The following is a 15583-nucleotide window of genomic DNA, read 5'->3' as shown; positions in this document are numbered from 1 at the left end:
GATACAGATGCACTCTACAAACACCACAAAAATGTGGCCTGTTTTGTGTACCAGCCAATAATCCTGCAATAAGTACATTAAGCAATGCTTCACTTCCATGTATATTATTCTGGAAATTCTGTATTGTGACAGGAGATAAAATAAGGAATGTTTGAAAGATTTCAATGTCATCCTGTCATCAAAATATTTACTGAACTTTTATAAATGTGCTTATTTTAACTTGGGAATCAATTCAAACTGCATCGTTATTTGCAGTTTTCTTGTAAACACACAAAAAGCTGTGTTTACATTTAGTGCTTCTCACTAAATCAATCACGCAAAAGTGGAATTCCTGACAAATCTAAAAATCTGTGTCAAAAGGGTAAATGCACTAAAGTTGTAAATTACTATTAAGAGTGTATCTTGAATGGAAAACTACTGAAATGCAGAAAATAATACAAAATGTGCCTCAGTGAGGAACTGGGGGGGGGGCTATAAATAGTCTTTCCACTCAGCAACTCTTCAACAATGTATGTAAAGGTTCAATGAGTTCCTGTTATGTAATATATAGGCTAGACTGGGTCACTCTCTAAGATGCATGCTTCCAAACCTACTTACATGAAGATGCACAGCCCTCTGCACCTCAACTCATCTCTTTTCATTTATTGTTTGAATTTTTATTGAAATAAATTGCACATTTCTCCTCCCAAACACACGCTAGGATGTGGCTAGTTTACCAAACTGTGTGTACATGATTGCAAATCATTAAACCAGCAGTGGCAGGCTGATATTCCCTCCAGCGGTCAGGGCTGCTAGCTGCTAAACTGGAAGCCTGTGAGTGATGTAAGCTGCTAAATGGGCGTGTAGCACCGAAAGGGCAAGTGTAAAATGAACGGTCTGCCATATGACCACAATAAAACAACTTCACACAGCCACGATGTCTTTGCTCACCCGCACTCGGAAGCGGAACATGGCGAGGCGCACGCAGTGGCTGAGGCAGGCCGGGGGCAGGAACCATGCCCGGGGAGGCGGGGTGGCCTTGCTGCCGACGTGGTTGACTATCAGCTGCGCCGTCTGTCGCTGGCCCTGAGCTCGCCGCGCCCACTCGGGCCAGCGCTCCTTCCCCAGAGTGCCGTTGAAAACCACGACCAGCTCCAGGCCCCCCTGATACAGGCAGGCCTGGGAGAGGGCGGCCAGGTAGCCCAGCATGGCGTTCCACTCGCCGCCGCACACCCAGTCCGTCTGGTAGCCGCCGTAGAGCCGCTGCAGGCCGGAGTCAGCGTCGATTAGGATCCTGGCAGGCGGGGGCGGGGGAGGCATGGGCCCAGGGTGATGTGGGTGGTGGTGTGGGTGATGATGGTGAGGGGGCTGGCGGGCCGCGGTTCGGGCGAGCTTCAGGAGGTCCACCGGGACTGCGGCCCCGGGACACCGCTTCTCTAAATACTCTTGAAAGCCCTGCACTCCCATGACGGTGTTGTTGAGCCGGTGCGTCTGGCCGGGAGCGGGCTCTGAATACGTCCTGTACGCCGTGGTGCTGCTGTGTTGTGGGGCGAGACCGAAGCTAGCTGTGCACTTGGGGCAAAGCTAGCTGGTCTCCGGTGTAGTGACTGACTAGTTCAAGTTAACCTGCCGCGAAACTACTTCTCTGTGGCCGAGACTAGTGAGGCGAGTCCCCGCCGTGCAAACTGTGTGTGGAGCTAATGGAGCTAGTTTAGACACCGAGGAGCCAATTTTTTTCAGTTTTGGTCGCGGGTGCTCGATTTAGTGTCCATCCCGGTGGGGGTTTGGTGAGATGCCAGCAAGGCCAGTGTAGCTACCTACCAGCAGAAAAAGTTCAACACATTCCCCGCACCCATAATTTGGCTTCAACACGACCAGCTTTGATAAAAATGCAGTTGGCAGCGAGTAACGGAAATGCAGCGGGGTGTTGGATGTTACCGAGAAGTGTCTAGAAAAGCTGCTGGTCGGTGCAACATGGAGCAGATGCGGTACTGCGCATTAGTTAGCAACCCGCAGGCTGGATGGCCAGTTCGCGGACATGATGTTGAGCCGAGCAGCCTGAAAAATCCTACTTTTAATCTGACAGCTGAAAACCTTGACATGTATTTTTGAAACTACCTCCGGCGGGTTTCGGCACGTGTGCTGCGGCGGTTAGTTGGCTCGCCGGTGTCAGAGCGTGAATAAAAAAAAACTGTGGAGCGGAGAGCCCGGTGACTGGCTAGCTGGACTAATATTTGCTAACGGTGGCTAGCTGCTAGCTGCTGGCAGGGTCCCCGGCGTGATTTGACGCGTCAACTCCCGAAGACAAGTCCGGGGCGGACACGACGCGGAATGAGATGGATGTTTGACGAAATAAAAGAAAAGTAACTAAAAGAAAATAAAAATAAAAGCCCGATGGTGCCTCCCTCGCTTTCTTCCACACTCACGGCTTCATGTTGCGGAGGGGAACATTACTTCCAAGCGACATCAGCCATCTTGCGACTTCCTCGCGGCCCAGTGGAGTGGGAGGGAAGGCGGAGGGGAGGAGGCGCGGCCGTGGGGCACACCGGGAAATGTAGTCCGACGGCGGAGTTACGTCCGATCACGCCCCTTTAGCGGCAAAGACAGAAAAACTACAACTACCAGCGGAAGGACGCCGACAGTTTGGATGAGGATGAAAAGCTGGAGAGTAGAATTTCTCAAAGTGGTCCACAAGTGAATCAAGTACAAACGCGGTTATTTCGTCTTTTTACCACCCAGAACCAGATTCTAACTGTGTTTTCACTAAATAAACACATTGTTAACGCAACTGCTGCTGCGTTACACTAAAGTCAAAGCCACACCTTCTCTCTCTCACTAGTGGGACTAAACACATGCTTAAGCAACGATGCAAGAAATACAGCAAGTGACAGCGAGATTGTTTAAAAATTAAATATGAATAGGTGGTAATTTAATCCCCAAGCAGTTGCAGAGTGTAACAGGTAGAATGGCGCTGTCCCATCCGCGCTGATCTCCGTGAGTCTGTCGCCTCCCGGTGGTCGTGTTGGGTCTTACTGCTCTGGGAGGAGAAAGTGTTCAGGAGTGAACTAAGTAGGCCAGCGGGCCCTCAGGGCTCCCTGCTTGGGTTGCCATGGTGATACGGAGGACTGAAGCTCCACCGTCTCCACATCCTCTCATCAAGACTACACCGAGTACAAACCTCTGTGGTGAATGAAACCAGAGAGGTGGTGCAGTCAATCAAACACGTGGGAAAAGGTGAGAATTGATAAGATGGAGACACAAAATCGCCAGATAGTTACACAAAGCAATGACAAAGTGACACAAAATAATGACTGCAGAGGCGTGCCCTGTCACAAAGTGTCACAAAATAACACAAAATGACCAACCATGTTGTAAGATCACAAAATATTAACATAGTGATGCAAAACAACTACAAAAGCAGCACAAAACAACAGAGACACAAGAACACAGTGTCTCAAAACACAACAAAACAACCACAAAGTTATGCAAAATGACAAGATGGAGACATAAAATCACCAGAAAGTTACACAAAGCAATGACAAAGTGACACAAAATAACTCAAAATGACCAAATATGTTGTCTTAAAACCACGAAATACTAACAAAGTGATGTCAAGCACCTACAAAAAGACACAAGGCAGCCACAGAGTAATACAAAAGTAGCACAAAACAACAACAAATGAGATAAACAATAAGAACACAAAACAACACAAAACAAAGTGATACAAAATGATAATTACAGATTGAGGGACAAAAACCAAAAATAAGTGCAGAAAGTGTCACAAAATAACTCAAAATAACCAAATATGTTGCTTTAAAATCACAAAAAATGATGCAAAATGACCCTGGAGACACACAAAACGATCATAAAGTGATGCAGAATGACACAAAAATTCTCATACAATAACCACAAATTGACACAAAATTACATAAAGTGACTACAGACTGACACAAACCACCACAGAGTGACTCCAAATAGCCACAAAGTAACACAAAACAGCCACAAAATGACACAAAAGAACCACAAAATGACAAAAAAAGAGGTGCAAACAACAACAAAGCAATGGAAATTGCCCCTATCTTACACAAAACAACCACAAAAAGACCCAAAACAACCTGAAGATGACACAGAATGACCACAAAAGGACGGCAAAAGTCAAAACAAAGTGACAGAAATTGTCCAAAAGTTACACAATGTTTTAAATTTTATTTTTGACAGTTGTTGTCCGCTCTTCAGCTTGACTTCCAAGAAAGTCCGACACCTATGTGCCTAAAACTGTCTGTTAATGTAAATAAAAATCTTCAGTCTTGACAATGACATTCAAAAACAGGTGAAAACAACCACAAAATAATGAAAATGACAACAAACTGACACAAAAGAACCACAAAGTACCTCACAGTGGTTTCAATATGATGCAGTATCACCACAAAGTTACACAAAACAACCATATAATGATGGAAAATATACACTAACACAAAACAGCTGTAAAATGATCAAATATGGTTTCAATATGAGTTAGTATGACCACAGTGTAATACAAAAGAACCACAAAATGACACAAAAAGAAGTGGAAACAACCACAAATTAACACAAAACAACCACAAAGTGACCCAACAAAGAAGTGGAAACAACCACAAAGTAACACAAAACAGCCACGAAGTGGTTAAATATGGTTTCAATATGACATAGTATGACCAGAATGTAACACAAAAGAACCACAAAATGATGCCAAAAGAGGTGCAATCACAGTAACACAAAACAGTCATAAGCCGATGCCAAATTACCACAAAGTTGCACAAAACAACCAGAAAGTGACCCCAAAAATGAAAACAACCACAAAGTAACACAAAACAACCATAAAGTGACGAAAAATAATATATACACAAAATAACACAAAACCATAAAATGACCAATAATGGTTTCAATATGACATAGCATGACCATAATGGAACACAAAAGAACCACAAAATGACACAAAACAAATACAAAGTAATATAAAAGCACCACAAAGGGAACAAAAAAAAGAGGTGCAAAAAATCACACGGTGAAGCTAAATGACTACAAAATGACGAGAAAGACTAAATAATCACAAAAACTGGTTTAATCACTAATTTATCTGTCTGGGTTTCAGGAAATAAATGCAAACAAAGGAATGTCCTCTAGGATTTCTCTCTCTCTCTCTCTGTGTGTGTGTGTGTGTGTGTGTGTGTGTGTGTGTGTGTGTGTGTGTGTGTGTGTGTGTGTCACACTGTAAAAGAGATTAACCGTGAGCGCGCTGCTCGCCCCCGGCTCCTCCTCCATCTGCCCGGTCCCCAGTGACCATGACGGCCCGCTGTGTGCGCACCCTGTCCGGATCCCTGCAGCTGCTGCTCCGCAACCGGTGGCCGAAGGTAGGAGGGAACATTTACATCCATCCACCGGCAGCAGAGTTAACGGACAACCGTTGAACTAAAAGTGTTTTAACTCGAGTTAACCGGTTAGTTAACCCGGAAGACTAGCTAAGCAGATTACCGGTTAGTTAGGGAGCTAGCCGGGCTAACGGTACCCGGTAGAGTCGCTGTCCGATCAGCACCACAGTCTGAGACCATAGAAACTTTAGATTTTAACTTCCTGCAGTGAAACGAGGCTGTCAATGTAGACTAGAGCTGAACCTGCAGAGTCATTAATAATTCAGAATCCATTGTTTATCGAGTTAACGTCTCCAGCCTCATTCACCCAGCAACATCTAACTAACACTGCTTTACTGCAGGAGATTATTTACTTTATTTTTACCAGTACAGATTAAAAAACCCACAATATTCAAAGACTGACCCCACATGAAAGCAGTTGTGCAACACATGCTGCATGCTACTGTTAAATTCCATGTCAGCGTGGAGTGATTATTTGATCATATAGTGAGTTACTTGTTTTTAGCAAGCATGAATATGTCTAAAAATATCAGATTCACTAATAATGAATGTTATCATTCGATGCAAGTAATTAAACTTACTTTAAAACTGAAAAATGTTCACAAAGTGTCACAAAAGGACACAAATGACATATAACCCAAAAAATCTGTCAAGTGATGAAAAATGACACAAAACTATAACAGTGATGCAAAATGACCATAAAAAATTACTACAACATGATCACAGACGCATGCAGAATGACCACAAAGTCATGCCAAATGGCAGCAAAAAGACAGATTGCTACAAAATTACTATAAAGTGATACAAAAACACAAAAGTAAGGTAAAGTGACTTAAAACAAATACAAAATGTTCATTCAATGTCACAAAATGACATAATATAATCCTAAAAGGGGTGGAAACCACCACACCACATTCACTAACTAGAAAAGCACTCAAAGTGCAGACCTCCACCAAGGATAGAGAGGAAAACAGGAAACCCATGCAGTAAAGGATCATGAGCTGGAATCAAACCTGCATCTCTGACACAGTTCTGTTTACGAATCACCTTGTTAACCAGTTGAGCTATCTGGACACCTTGTTCTAATTTGTTGGACGACATACTAACCTATGATGTTTTTGTCATATTTTGGACCACATACAAAGACATACTAAAAAATTCAAAGTGATCCAGAATCCAGGATCCTTTCCAGATTGCCACCAAAATTAAATCAGGTCTTCCTCTTACCATAGTCTACATCCCCTCAAAATTTCATCTGAATCTGCCAAGGCGTTTTTGAGTTATCTTGCTAACAGACAGACAGACACACAAATGCCAGGTGTCACATAACCTCTTTGGCAGAGGTAATAATGAATGTTATTGTTATATGCAACTAATTAAACTCACTTTAGGAGTATTCTGTCTCAAAATAAACACAAAACGTGTTTGCAAAGTGTTACAAACGGACACAAAATAACCAAAAATGAATGTAAAACCACAAAATAACGACAAAGTGATGCGGAATGATGCAAAAATACAACAGAGTGATGCTAAAATGACCACAAAGTGACACAGAATGACACAAAAGTACAATAAAGTGAAGCAAAGTATCCACAACGAGTCACAAACCACACAAGATAAGCCAAAATGAATGTAAAACCACAAAATAACCACAGTGATGCAGAATGACACAAAAGTACAACACAATGATACTAAAATGACCACAAAGTAACACAAAACAATCACAAATTGACCTAAAATGACCACAAATTGATGCAGAATGATCGCATATTTAATTCTAGTAATTAAACTTTGAGAGTATTCAAGGTTTTTGCAAAGAGTCACAAAAGGACACAAAATTACACAAAATAACCAAAAATGAATGTAAAACCACAAAATAACCACAAAGGGATGCATAATGACACTAAATTACAACAGAGTGGTTTAAAATGACCATAAAGTAACACAAAACAACCATAAATTGACCTGAAATAACCACAAAGAGATGTAGACCGGAGCTAAAGCACAACAGTGATGCTAAAATGACCCCAAAGTAACACCAAACGACCATAAATTGACTTAAAATGGCCATAAAGTAAGACAAAGCAACCACAAATTGACCTAAAATGATCCCAAAGTGATGCAAAATGACACAAAAGTACAACAGAGTGATGCAGAATGACACAAAAATCAACTGAATGCCAGAATACTGTGCAGATATTTTTAATTTATTATTTTCAGCTAAATAACCACCTTTCTCTCTGTTTCCTCAGGTTTATGGAGCAGCAACATGCAACCAGAAACACACTTACACTGTGAGTTGTAAAGAAAAAAGAGAAGCCGGAGATTATGAGGAGTTACATCTCGTTTACCTGATAACTTTCCCAACCAGAAACCCCGCTGTTTCACACCTCAAAGCTGCTGAAAATAAAGATGTGTTGGTTTGTGACGCCATTCCTTGTTTTTGTCAGTCTAACCTCAGTGTTTTCTCTCCTCCGTTCTGATCCTCTCCTTCCTCCATCCACCCATCAAGTCCATCGTGAGTACGGCTGCTGACAGCTCATGTAGCAGAAGTTATTAGAGAAACCAGATAGCAGTTTGTCTTGTCGTTTTCTCAGTAGTCTGTCTGTGCTTCACAGCCTCCACCGGCTCAGTATGGAGGCAGACACACAGTGACTCTGATTCCTGGAGACGGCATCGGACCAGAGCTGGCCAACCACGTCAGAGAACTATTCAGGTGAGAATGAAATCATGCTGTGACTATACAGGCATGTAGGGTTAAAATGAGCCACTGCAGACACAAAATGACCAAAATACAGCCAGAAAGCAACACGAGGCAAACACAAAGGGACCAAAGATGCCCATAATGTGATGCACAACAAGCACAGAGTGACTGAAAAATAATGCAACAGCAAAACGAGACTGAAAATGATCACAAAAAGACCACAACGTGACAAAAAAACTGTAAAATGTTCACAAAGTGTCACAAAATGACATGAAATAATCCAAAAATTGATGTCAAAGTGATACAGAATGACACAAAACTGTAACAGAGCGATGCAAAACAAGCACAGAATGACTAAAAACTAATGCAATAGCAAAACGAGACTTAGACTGATCACAGAAAGAACACAAAGTGATAAAAACCAACTGTAAAATGTTCACTGTCATAAAAGGACACAAAATGGCATAAAATAACCCAAAAGTTGATGCGAAAGTGATGCAAAATGCCATAAAACTACAATAGGGGGATGCAGAATAACTACAAATTCACTCAAAATCGATGTAAAACCACAGCATGATCACACGAGCATCTAAAATTACCACAAAGTCCTGCCAAATGTCTCCAAAAAGACACAAGACAACCACACATAGCCACAAAATTAACATGAAGTGATACAAAAACAGAAAAGTAAAGTGACTTAACACAATTACAAAAGGTTGTTACTAGAGGTACGGACCCGTACCTGTAGCCTGTGGCCTACGGATACGGCACTTTCCATTTGCCAATCAGATACGCGAGATCTGGTCACGTGACTCCCGGTCGACGCCAGAGGTATGGACCCGTAGCATCGGTACTACAGGTACGGACCCTAAACCTGACCCTAACACTAACCCTAACCTTAACCTTTGCTTACCTTTCAACAGTTTGCAGTGGTTAGCAGCTTCTTGACTCACGAGACTCACATAGAGGTCCGTATCTGTCTGGCAAATGGAAAGTGCCGTATCCGTAGGCCACAGGCTACGGGTACGGGTCCATATCTGTAGACACTACCATTACAAAATCTTTACAGTGTAACAAAATGACATAAAATCATCCAAAAACTGATGTCAAAGTGATGCAAAATGTTACAAAACCATAACAGCGATGCAAAACATCCACAGCAGGACTGAAAAGTACTGACTTAAACTGAAAAAGACCACAAAGTGACACAAAACGACTGTAAAGTAATGCAAAGTGACTTAAAACAACTACAAAATGTTCACAAAGTGCCATAAAAGGACAACAAGTTACATAAAATAACCAAAAGTTGATGTAAAACTACAAAATATTCACAAAATGACACAGAATGACACAAAAGTACAACAGAGTGACGCAAAAATGACCACAAAGTAAAACAAAACTACAAATTGATCTAAAATAACCACAAAGTGACACAGAATGACACAGAAGTACAATAGAGTGAAGCAAAGTGTCTGCAACAAGTCACAAAAGGATACAAGAGTGACACAAATTAACCAAAAATGAATGTAAAACCACAAAACAACTCCAAAGTCATACAGAATGACACAAAAATACAAGATTGATGCAAAAATGACCATAAACTAACCTAAAATTAACCTAGAACAACTGCAAAGTGACACAAAAGCACACTTGTGATGCAAAAATGACCATTAAGTAACACAAACAACCACAAATTGACCTAAAATGACCACAAAGTGCTGCAAAATAACTACAAAGAGACACAAAAAACAGCATAAAATATGACTCAGCTGCATCATAGCAAAGTGTTTTCCATCTGTGTTCATATGCAGGTTCTGCTGTGTGCCGGTGGACTTTGAGGTCGTCAATGTGGACTCAACCATGGACTCAGAAGACGACATCAATAATGCCATCATGGCCATCAGACGCAATGGAGTTGCACTGAAAGGTAAAAAAATCTGTCCGGAAAACAGAAAATATCATTCACTATGTCCAACTGTCTACGTTGGACAAAAACCAAAGAATAGACAACTCAGTCCAAAGGGTTTTCTTATTTTTCAGTATTTACACTACCAGTCAAAAGTTTGGACACACGTTCTCATTCAAAGGTTTTTCTTTATTTTCATGACTGTTCAGCTTGTAGATTCTCACTGAAGGCATCAGAACTATGAATGAACACATATGGAATCATGTAGGAAAGAAAAAGTGTGAAATAAGTCAAAACATGTTTTATATTTTAGATTGTTCAAAGTAGCCACCCTTTGATTCCTGCTTTGTTCACTCTTGGCATTCTCTGGATGAGCTTCATGAGGTAGTCTCCTTACTGTATGATTAACCACGCCTGACGAACGTCAGCGGGGTTACTGCATTCGGTGCGGTATCTGGCTGGCTGGGTATGTATGTACACACGTGGACAAAATTGTTGGTACCCCTCAGTTAAAGAAGGAAAAACCCACAATTCTCACTGAAATCACTTGAAACTCACAAAAGTAACAATAAATAAAAATTTATTGAAAATTAAATAATCAAAATCAGCCATCACTTTTGAATTGTTGATTAACATAATTATTTAAAAAAACAAACTAATGAAATAGGGCTGGACAAAAATGATGGTACCCATAACTTAATATTTTGTTGCACAACCTTTTGAGGCAATCACTGCAATTAAACGATTTCTGTATTTGTCAATGAGCGTTCTGCAGCTGTCAACAGGTATTTTGGCCCACTCCTCATGAGCAAACAGCTCCAGTTGTCTCAGGTTTGATGGGTGTCTTCTCCAAATGGCATGTTTCAGCTCCTTCCACATATGTTCAATGGGATTCAGATCTGGGCTCATAGAAGGCCACTTTAGAATAGTCCAACGCTTTTCTCTCAGCCATTCTTGGATGTTTTTGGCTGTGTGTTTTGGATCGTTGTCCTGTTGGAAGACCCATGACCTGTGACTGAGACCAAGCTTTCTGACACTAGGCAGCACATTTCTCTCCAGAATGCCTTGATAGTCTTCAGATTTCATCGTACCTTGCACACTTTCAAGACACCCTGTGCCAGATGCAGCAAAGCAGCCCCAAAACATTACTGAGCCTCCTCCATGTTTCACCGTAGGGACAGTGTTCTTTTCTTCGTATGCTTGGTTTTTGAGTCTATGAACATAGAGTTGATGTGCCTTACCAAAAAGCTCCAGTTTGGTCTCATCTGTCCAAAGGACATTCTCCCAGAAGCTTTGTGGCTTGTCAACATGCATTTTTGCAAATTCCAGTCTGGCTTTTTTATGAGTTTTTTTCAGCAGTGGTGTCCTCCTTGGTCGTCTCCCATGAAGTCCACTTTGGCTCAAACAACGACGAATGATGCGATCTGACACTGATGTACCTTGGCCTTGGAGTTCACCTTTAATTTCTTTGGAGGTTGCTCTGGGCTCTTTGGATACAATTCCAACGATCCGTCTCTTCAATTTGTCATCAATTTTCCTCTTGCGGCCACGTCCAGGGAGGTTGGCTACTGTCCCGTGGGTCTTGAACTTCTGAATAATATGAGCCACTGTTGTCACAGGAACTTCAAGCTGTTTAGAGATGGTCTTATAGCCTTTACCTTTAAGATGTTTGTCTATCATTTTTTTTCGGATGTCCTGGGACAATTCTCTCCTTCGCTTTCTGTTGTCCATGTTCAGTGTGGTACACACCTTTTCACCAAACAGCAGGGTGACTACTTGTCTCCCTTTAAATAGGCAGACTGACTGATTATGAGTTTGGAAACACTTGTGATGTCAATTAAATGACACACCTGAGTTAATCATGTCACTCTGGTCAAATAGTTTTCAATCTTTTATAGAGGTACCATCATTTTTGTCCAGGCCTGTTTCATTAGTTTGTTTTTTTAAATAATTATGTTAATCAACAATTCAAAAGTAATGGCTGTTTTTGATTATTTAATTTTCAATAAATTTTTATTTATTGTTACTTTTGTGAGTTTCAAGTGATTTCAGTGAGAATTGTGGGTTTTTCCTTCTTTAACTGAGGGGTACCAACAATTTTGTCCACGTGTGTATGTCCATTCTGATATCTCTGCAAGTGCTGAAGTCAGGATAATCAAACTTGGCACTGAAGATCAGTCTAAGGTCCCCTGCTCAGTTGTGGCGTTACAGGTCAGCAGATCAAGTAGGAAGGGAGATATGTACGATGATCAAAATTGATACATATTGCATCATTTGTATAGGGAGGACAGGGTTTTCGCCAATAGAGGGCGTGGTTCTGCCCTCTACTGAGGGCTCATCTAGTTCCAGATGTGTTCATTCATAGTTCTGATGCCTTCAGTGAGAATCTACAAGCTACACAGTCATGAAAATAAAGAAAAACCTTTAAATGAGAAGGTGTATCCAAACTTATGACTGGTAGTGTATATAATCATGTAATTATTGAAAGATGATACGATTTTGAATCACTGACATTTAAGTGATGTTGTACAGGGGTGTACTCACTTCTGTTCTAAACTGTAAAAGCACAAAACTTCATAGAAATCCATCCAGTAAGTCGTTAAGATGCTGCTAACCAGGTTAAAAATTTGTCAACATCTTAATGAAAACTTCAACATTGACAATTACAGCAAATCAAACGCCGTTCTCAAGTTGTGGACACCAGAAAACCAACTTCAGTGCATGAGTATGATTAGACAGTCACAAATAAAACATGAAGAAGTGCTCTGGTAATATGGCATCGGTAAAGTTTCCCAGGCATTAAAGATAAACTAGGATCTATTAGTGTATCTGTCTTTGTTATGCCCCTATTCTAGTTGTTGTCTTTAAGGTAGAAATGTGTTTGTTAATCCAGGAAACCTTGAGACCAACCACAACTTGCCTCCCTCCTATAAGTCCAGGAACAACCTGCTGCGGTGAGTTAACCTCTTAATCTAAAGTCATGAAACTGCTCCATCACTGATCAAACATAAGTGGAGTTACAGTGTTCAGTCTTGTGTTTTGGTTCCTTCTCTGCCTTCATACCCTTCACAGCTTCCTTTTTTTCCCTCTCTGCAGCACTACTTTGGACCTTTATGCCAACGTGATGCACTGCCAGTCTCTGCCTGGAGTCAGGACTCGCCACAGAAACATCGACATCATGATCATCAGGGAAAACACTGAGGGAGAGTACAGCAGCCTGGAGCACGAGGTGTGTGTTAATGGGGTTTATACTGTGTCTTTATAAAGTATAGAGGTTTTCCCCTTCTATTGCTTTTAAACATTAAATCATAGTCAATTTAATGAGGCTTTTTTTAATGAGAATTCACAGAAAAGGCCTCTTTTGTGTCCGATGAAAACAGATTTCTACAAAGAAAAGTCAATTAATTGAAAGCATAAAATGTAAAATAAGTGATTTCATAAAGACTCCTGTATCTGGAAGGTCCAGTCTCTGGTGGATCAGTTCTCCTGGATAGAACTACACCATGAAGACTAAAGAACACTCCAAAAAACTCTGAGAAAGGATTGAATAGCATCAGTCAGGACGATACAAGAAGTTACTGAATATCTCTTGGAGTCCAATTAAATCCGTCATTAAGAAATCGAAGGGAGATGGAACATGAATAGATGTGACTAGGGCAGGACGTCCTCAAAAACTGAGACATTGAAAGAAAGAGACCAAGACACCCATGATTCCTCTGAAGGAGTTCCAGCTTCAGCAACTGAGATGAAGAAACTGTTCATAAAACAACTGTTGTCTGTTCTTCACCAGTCAAAGCTACATGGAGACAAAGTGAAAGACTCTGATGAGAAAAGCTCAAATTAAATCTGGACTACAGTTCACTAGAAGACGTGGAGACTCTGAGGTCACCCAGAAGGTTCTTTGGTGTGAGGAGATAAAAACTGAGCTTTCTGGCCATCAGACTACACACTATGTTTGACAGAGATCAAACACTGAACATCATCACAAACACACCATCCCCACCATGAAGCACGGTGGAGGCAGCATCATGATCTGAAGCACGGTGGAGGCAGCATCATGATCTTAAGCACGGTGGAGGCAGCATCATGATCTGAAGCACGGTGGAGGCAGCATCATGATCTTAAGCACAGTGGAGGCAGCATCATGATCTGAAGCACGGTGGAGGCAGCATCATGATCTTAAGCACGGTGGAGGCAGCATCATGATCTGAAGCACGGTGGAGGCAGCATCATGATCTTAAGCACGGTGGAGGCAGCATCATGATCTTAAGCACGGTGGAGGCAGCATCATGATCTGAAGCGTAGTCTTTTTTTTGCAAACTCTTCTCAAAAAAAGCCAAATTATATTTACCACTCAACTCCATATTTAATAGAAATGAAAAGGAAAAACTACCAAAGGGAGGTCAATACTTTTTCTAGCCATAGTATTCTTGTTTTATGGGTTTCACTGTACTTCTAACAAATCCTGACTCTGTTTTATCTCCTGCAGAATGTGCCGGGCGTTGTTGAATGTCTGAAGATCATCACCAGGACCAAGTCTTTACGCATCGCTGACTATGCATTTAGAACGGCTCGTGAGAAAGGACGTACACGAGTTACTGCCGTTCACAAAGCTAACATCATGTAGGGGGTTTATCTTTCCCTGTTTTTAATCTTTTTGCCTCTTTTAAAGTAGGATGCATCTTGATTTCATTGTCTTTCTTGGAGCAGGAAGTTGGGTGACGGTCTTTTCCTGGAGTGTTGTAAGGAGGTTGCAGGCGGTTACCCTGAAATCACCTTTGACAGCATGATTGTGGACAACACCACCATGCAGGTACGGTTTAACTGCTAAGGAAAATAAGTGGTGTTTAAATCATCGAGAAAGTTAAACCAGAACACTGAACTTTTCCCTTTTCTACTTACTGCAACTGCTCACATTTGAGTTCATTCAAGACATGGAGAGCAGACTAATACAGATTCCCTTCATTTGTTGAACTCTACTTAAAGTATTTGTACATTAGACCAGAGTAGTTCACTGGTATTGCTTCTCTAAGCTGTAAATATGTCTTAAAGTTATGTTTTGTGTGTTTTTGTGTGTTAGCTGGTTTCTAGGCCCCAGCAGTTCGATGTGATGGTGATGCCCAACCTGTACGGTAACGTTGTGAGCAATGTGTGCACCGGGCTGGTTGGTGGACCAGGCCTGGTACCAGGAGCCAACTATGGAGAGGACTACGCTGTGTTTGAGACGGTGAGATGGTTGTCAACGAGCGTACCGTTAGTTACTGGGAAACCAATCAATAATAAAGGAGAAAAGCACTCAGAGAGCGTAGTGTTTGCTTGTTGTCATGGTTACAGTGATGGCGTGCCACTGTCTGTCAATGATACGTAAATCTTTAACAAATCCATGGATCCAGACTATAAGCTGCATCACTGCTAAAATCTAATCCCTTGGTCCTTGCGTCATTTCTGAGCTTCACGGAAAATTTCATCCAAATCTGTTGGTTTGTTTTTGAGAAATATTGCTAACAGACAGACAGACAGACAGACAAACCAACACAGATCGTCACATAACTCTTCCACATTGCTTGGAAGGACAAATGTCAAATC

The 15583-nt window shown here is 41.5% G+C and overlaps 2 protein-coding genes across 2 annotated transcripts in view; one reads left to right on the top strand and one right to left on the bottom strand.

The window, feature by feature from the left end:
• Positions 1 to 2494, bottom strand: part of fam120c (family with sequence similarity 120C) — a 60572-nt gene extending 58078 nt beyond the window's left edge. Inside the window, 1 exon segment of the mRNA XM_022217880.2 lies at positions 931 to 2494. Coding sequence (XP_022073572.2) covers positions 931 to 1446 — 516 coding nt within the window. The 5' untranslated portion in view covers positions 1447 to 2494.
• A 7414-nt stretch (positions 2495 to 9908) lies between these two features.
• The window catches only part of LOC110968075 (isocitrate dehydrogenase [NAD] subunit gamma, mitochondrial-like), a 9330-nt gene continuing 3655 nt past the window's right edge, over positions 9909 to 15583 (top strand). The window contains exons 1-6 of the mRNA XM_022217884.2: positions 9909 to 10018; positions 12891 to 12951; positions 13094 to 13226; positions 14487 to 14620; positions 14708 to 14810; positions 15078 to 15224. Of these exons, the coding sequence (XP_022073576.2) occupies positions 9952 to 10018; positions 12891 to 12951; positions 13094 to 13226; positions 14487 to 14620; positions 14708 to 14810; positions 15078 to 15224 (645 nt within the window). The 5' untranslated portion in view covers positions 9909 to 9951. The remainder of the gene's footprint in view (positions 10019 to 12890; positions 12952 to 13093; positions 13227 to 14486; positions 14621 to 14707; positions 14811 to 15077; positions 15225 to 15583) is intronic.

This window comes from Acanthochromis polyacanthus, chromosome 6 (genome assembly GCF_021347895.1).
Source record: "Acanthochromis polyacanthus isolate Apoly-LR-REF ecotype Palm Island chromosome 6, KAUST_Apoly_ChrSc, whole genome shotgun sequence".
Lineage (NCBI taxonomy): Eukaryota > Metazoa > Chordata > Actinopteri > Pomacentridae > Acanthochromis > Acanthochromis polyacanthus.
This window is presented reverse-complemented; position numbering and strand designations above follow the sequence as displayed.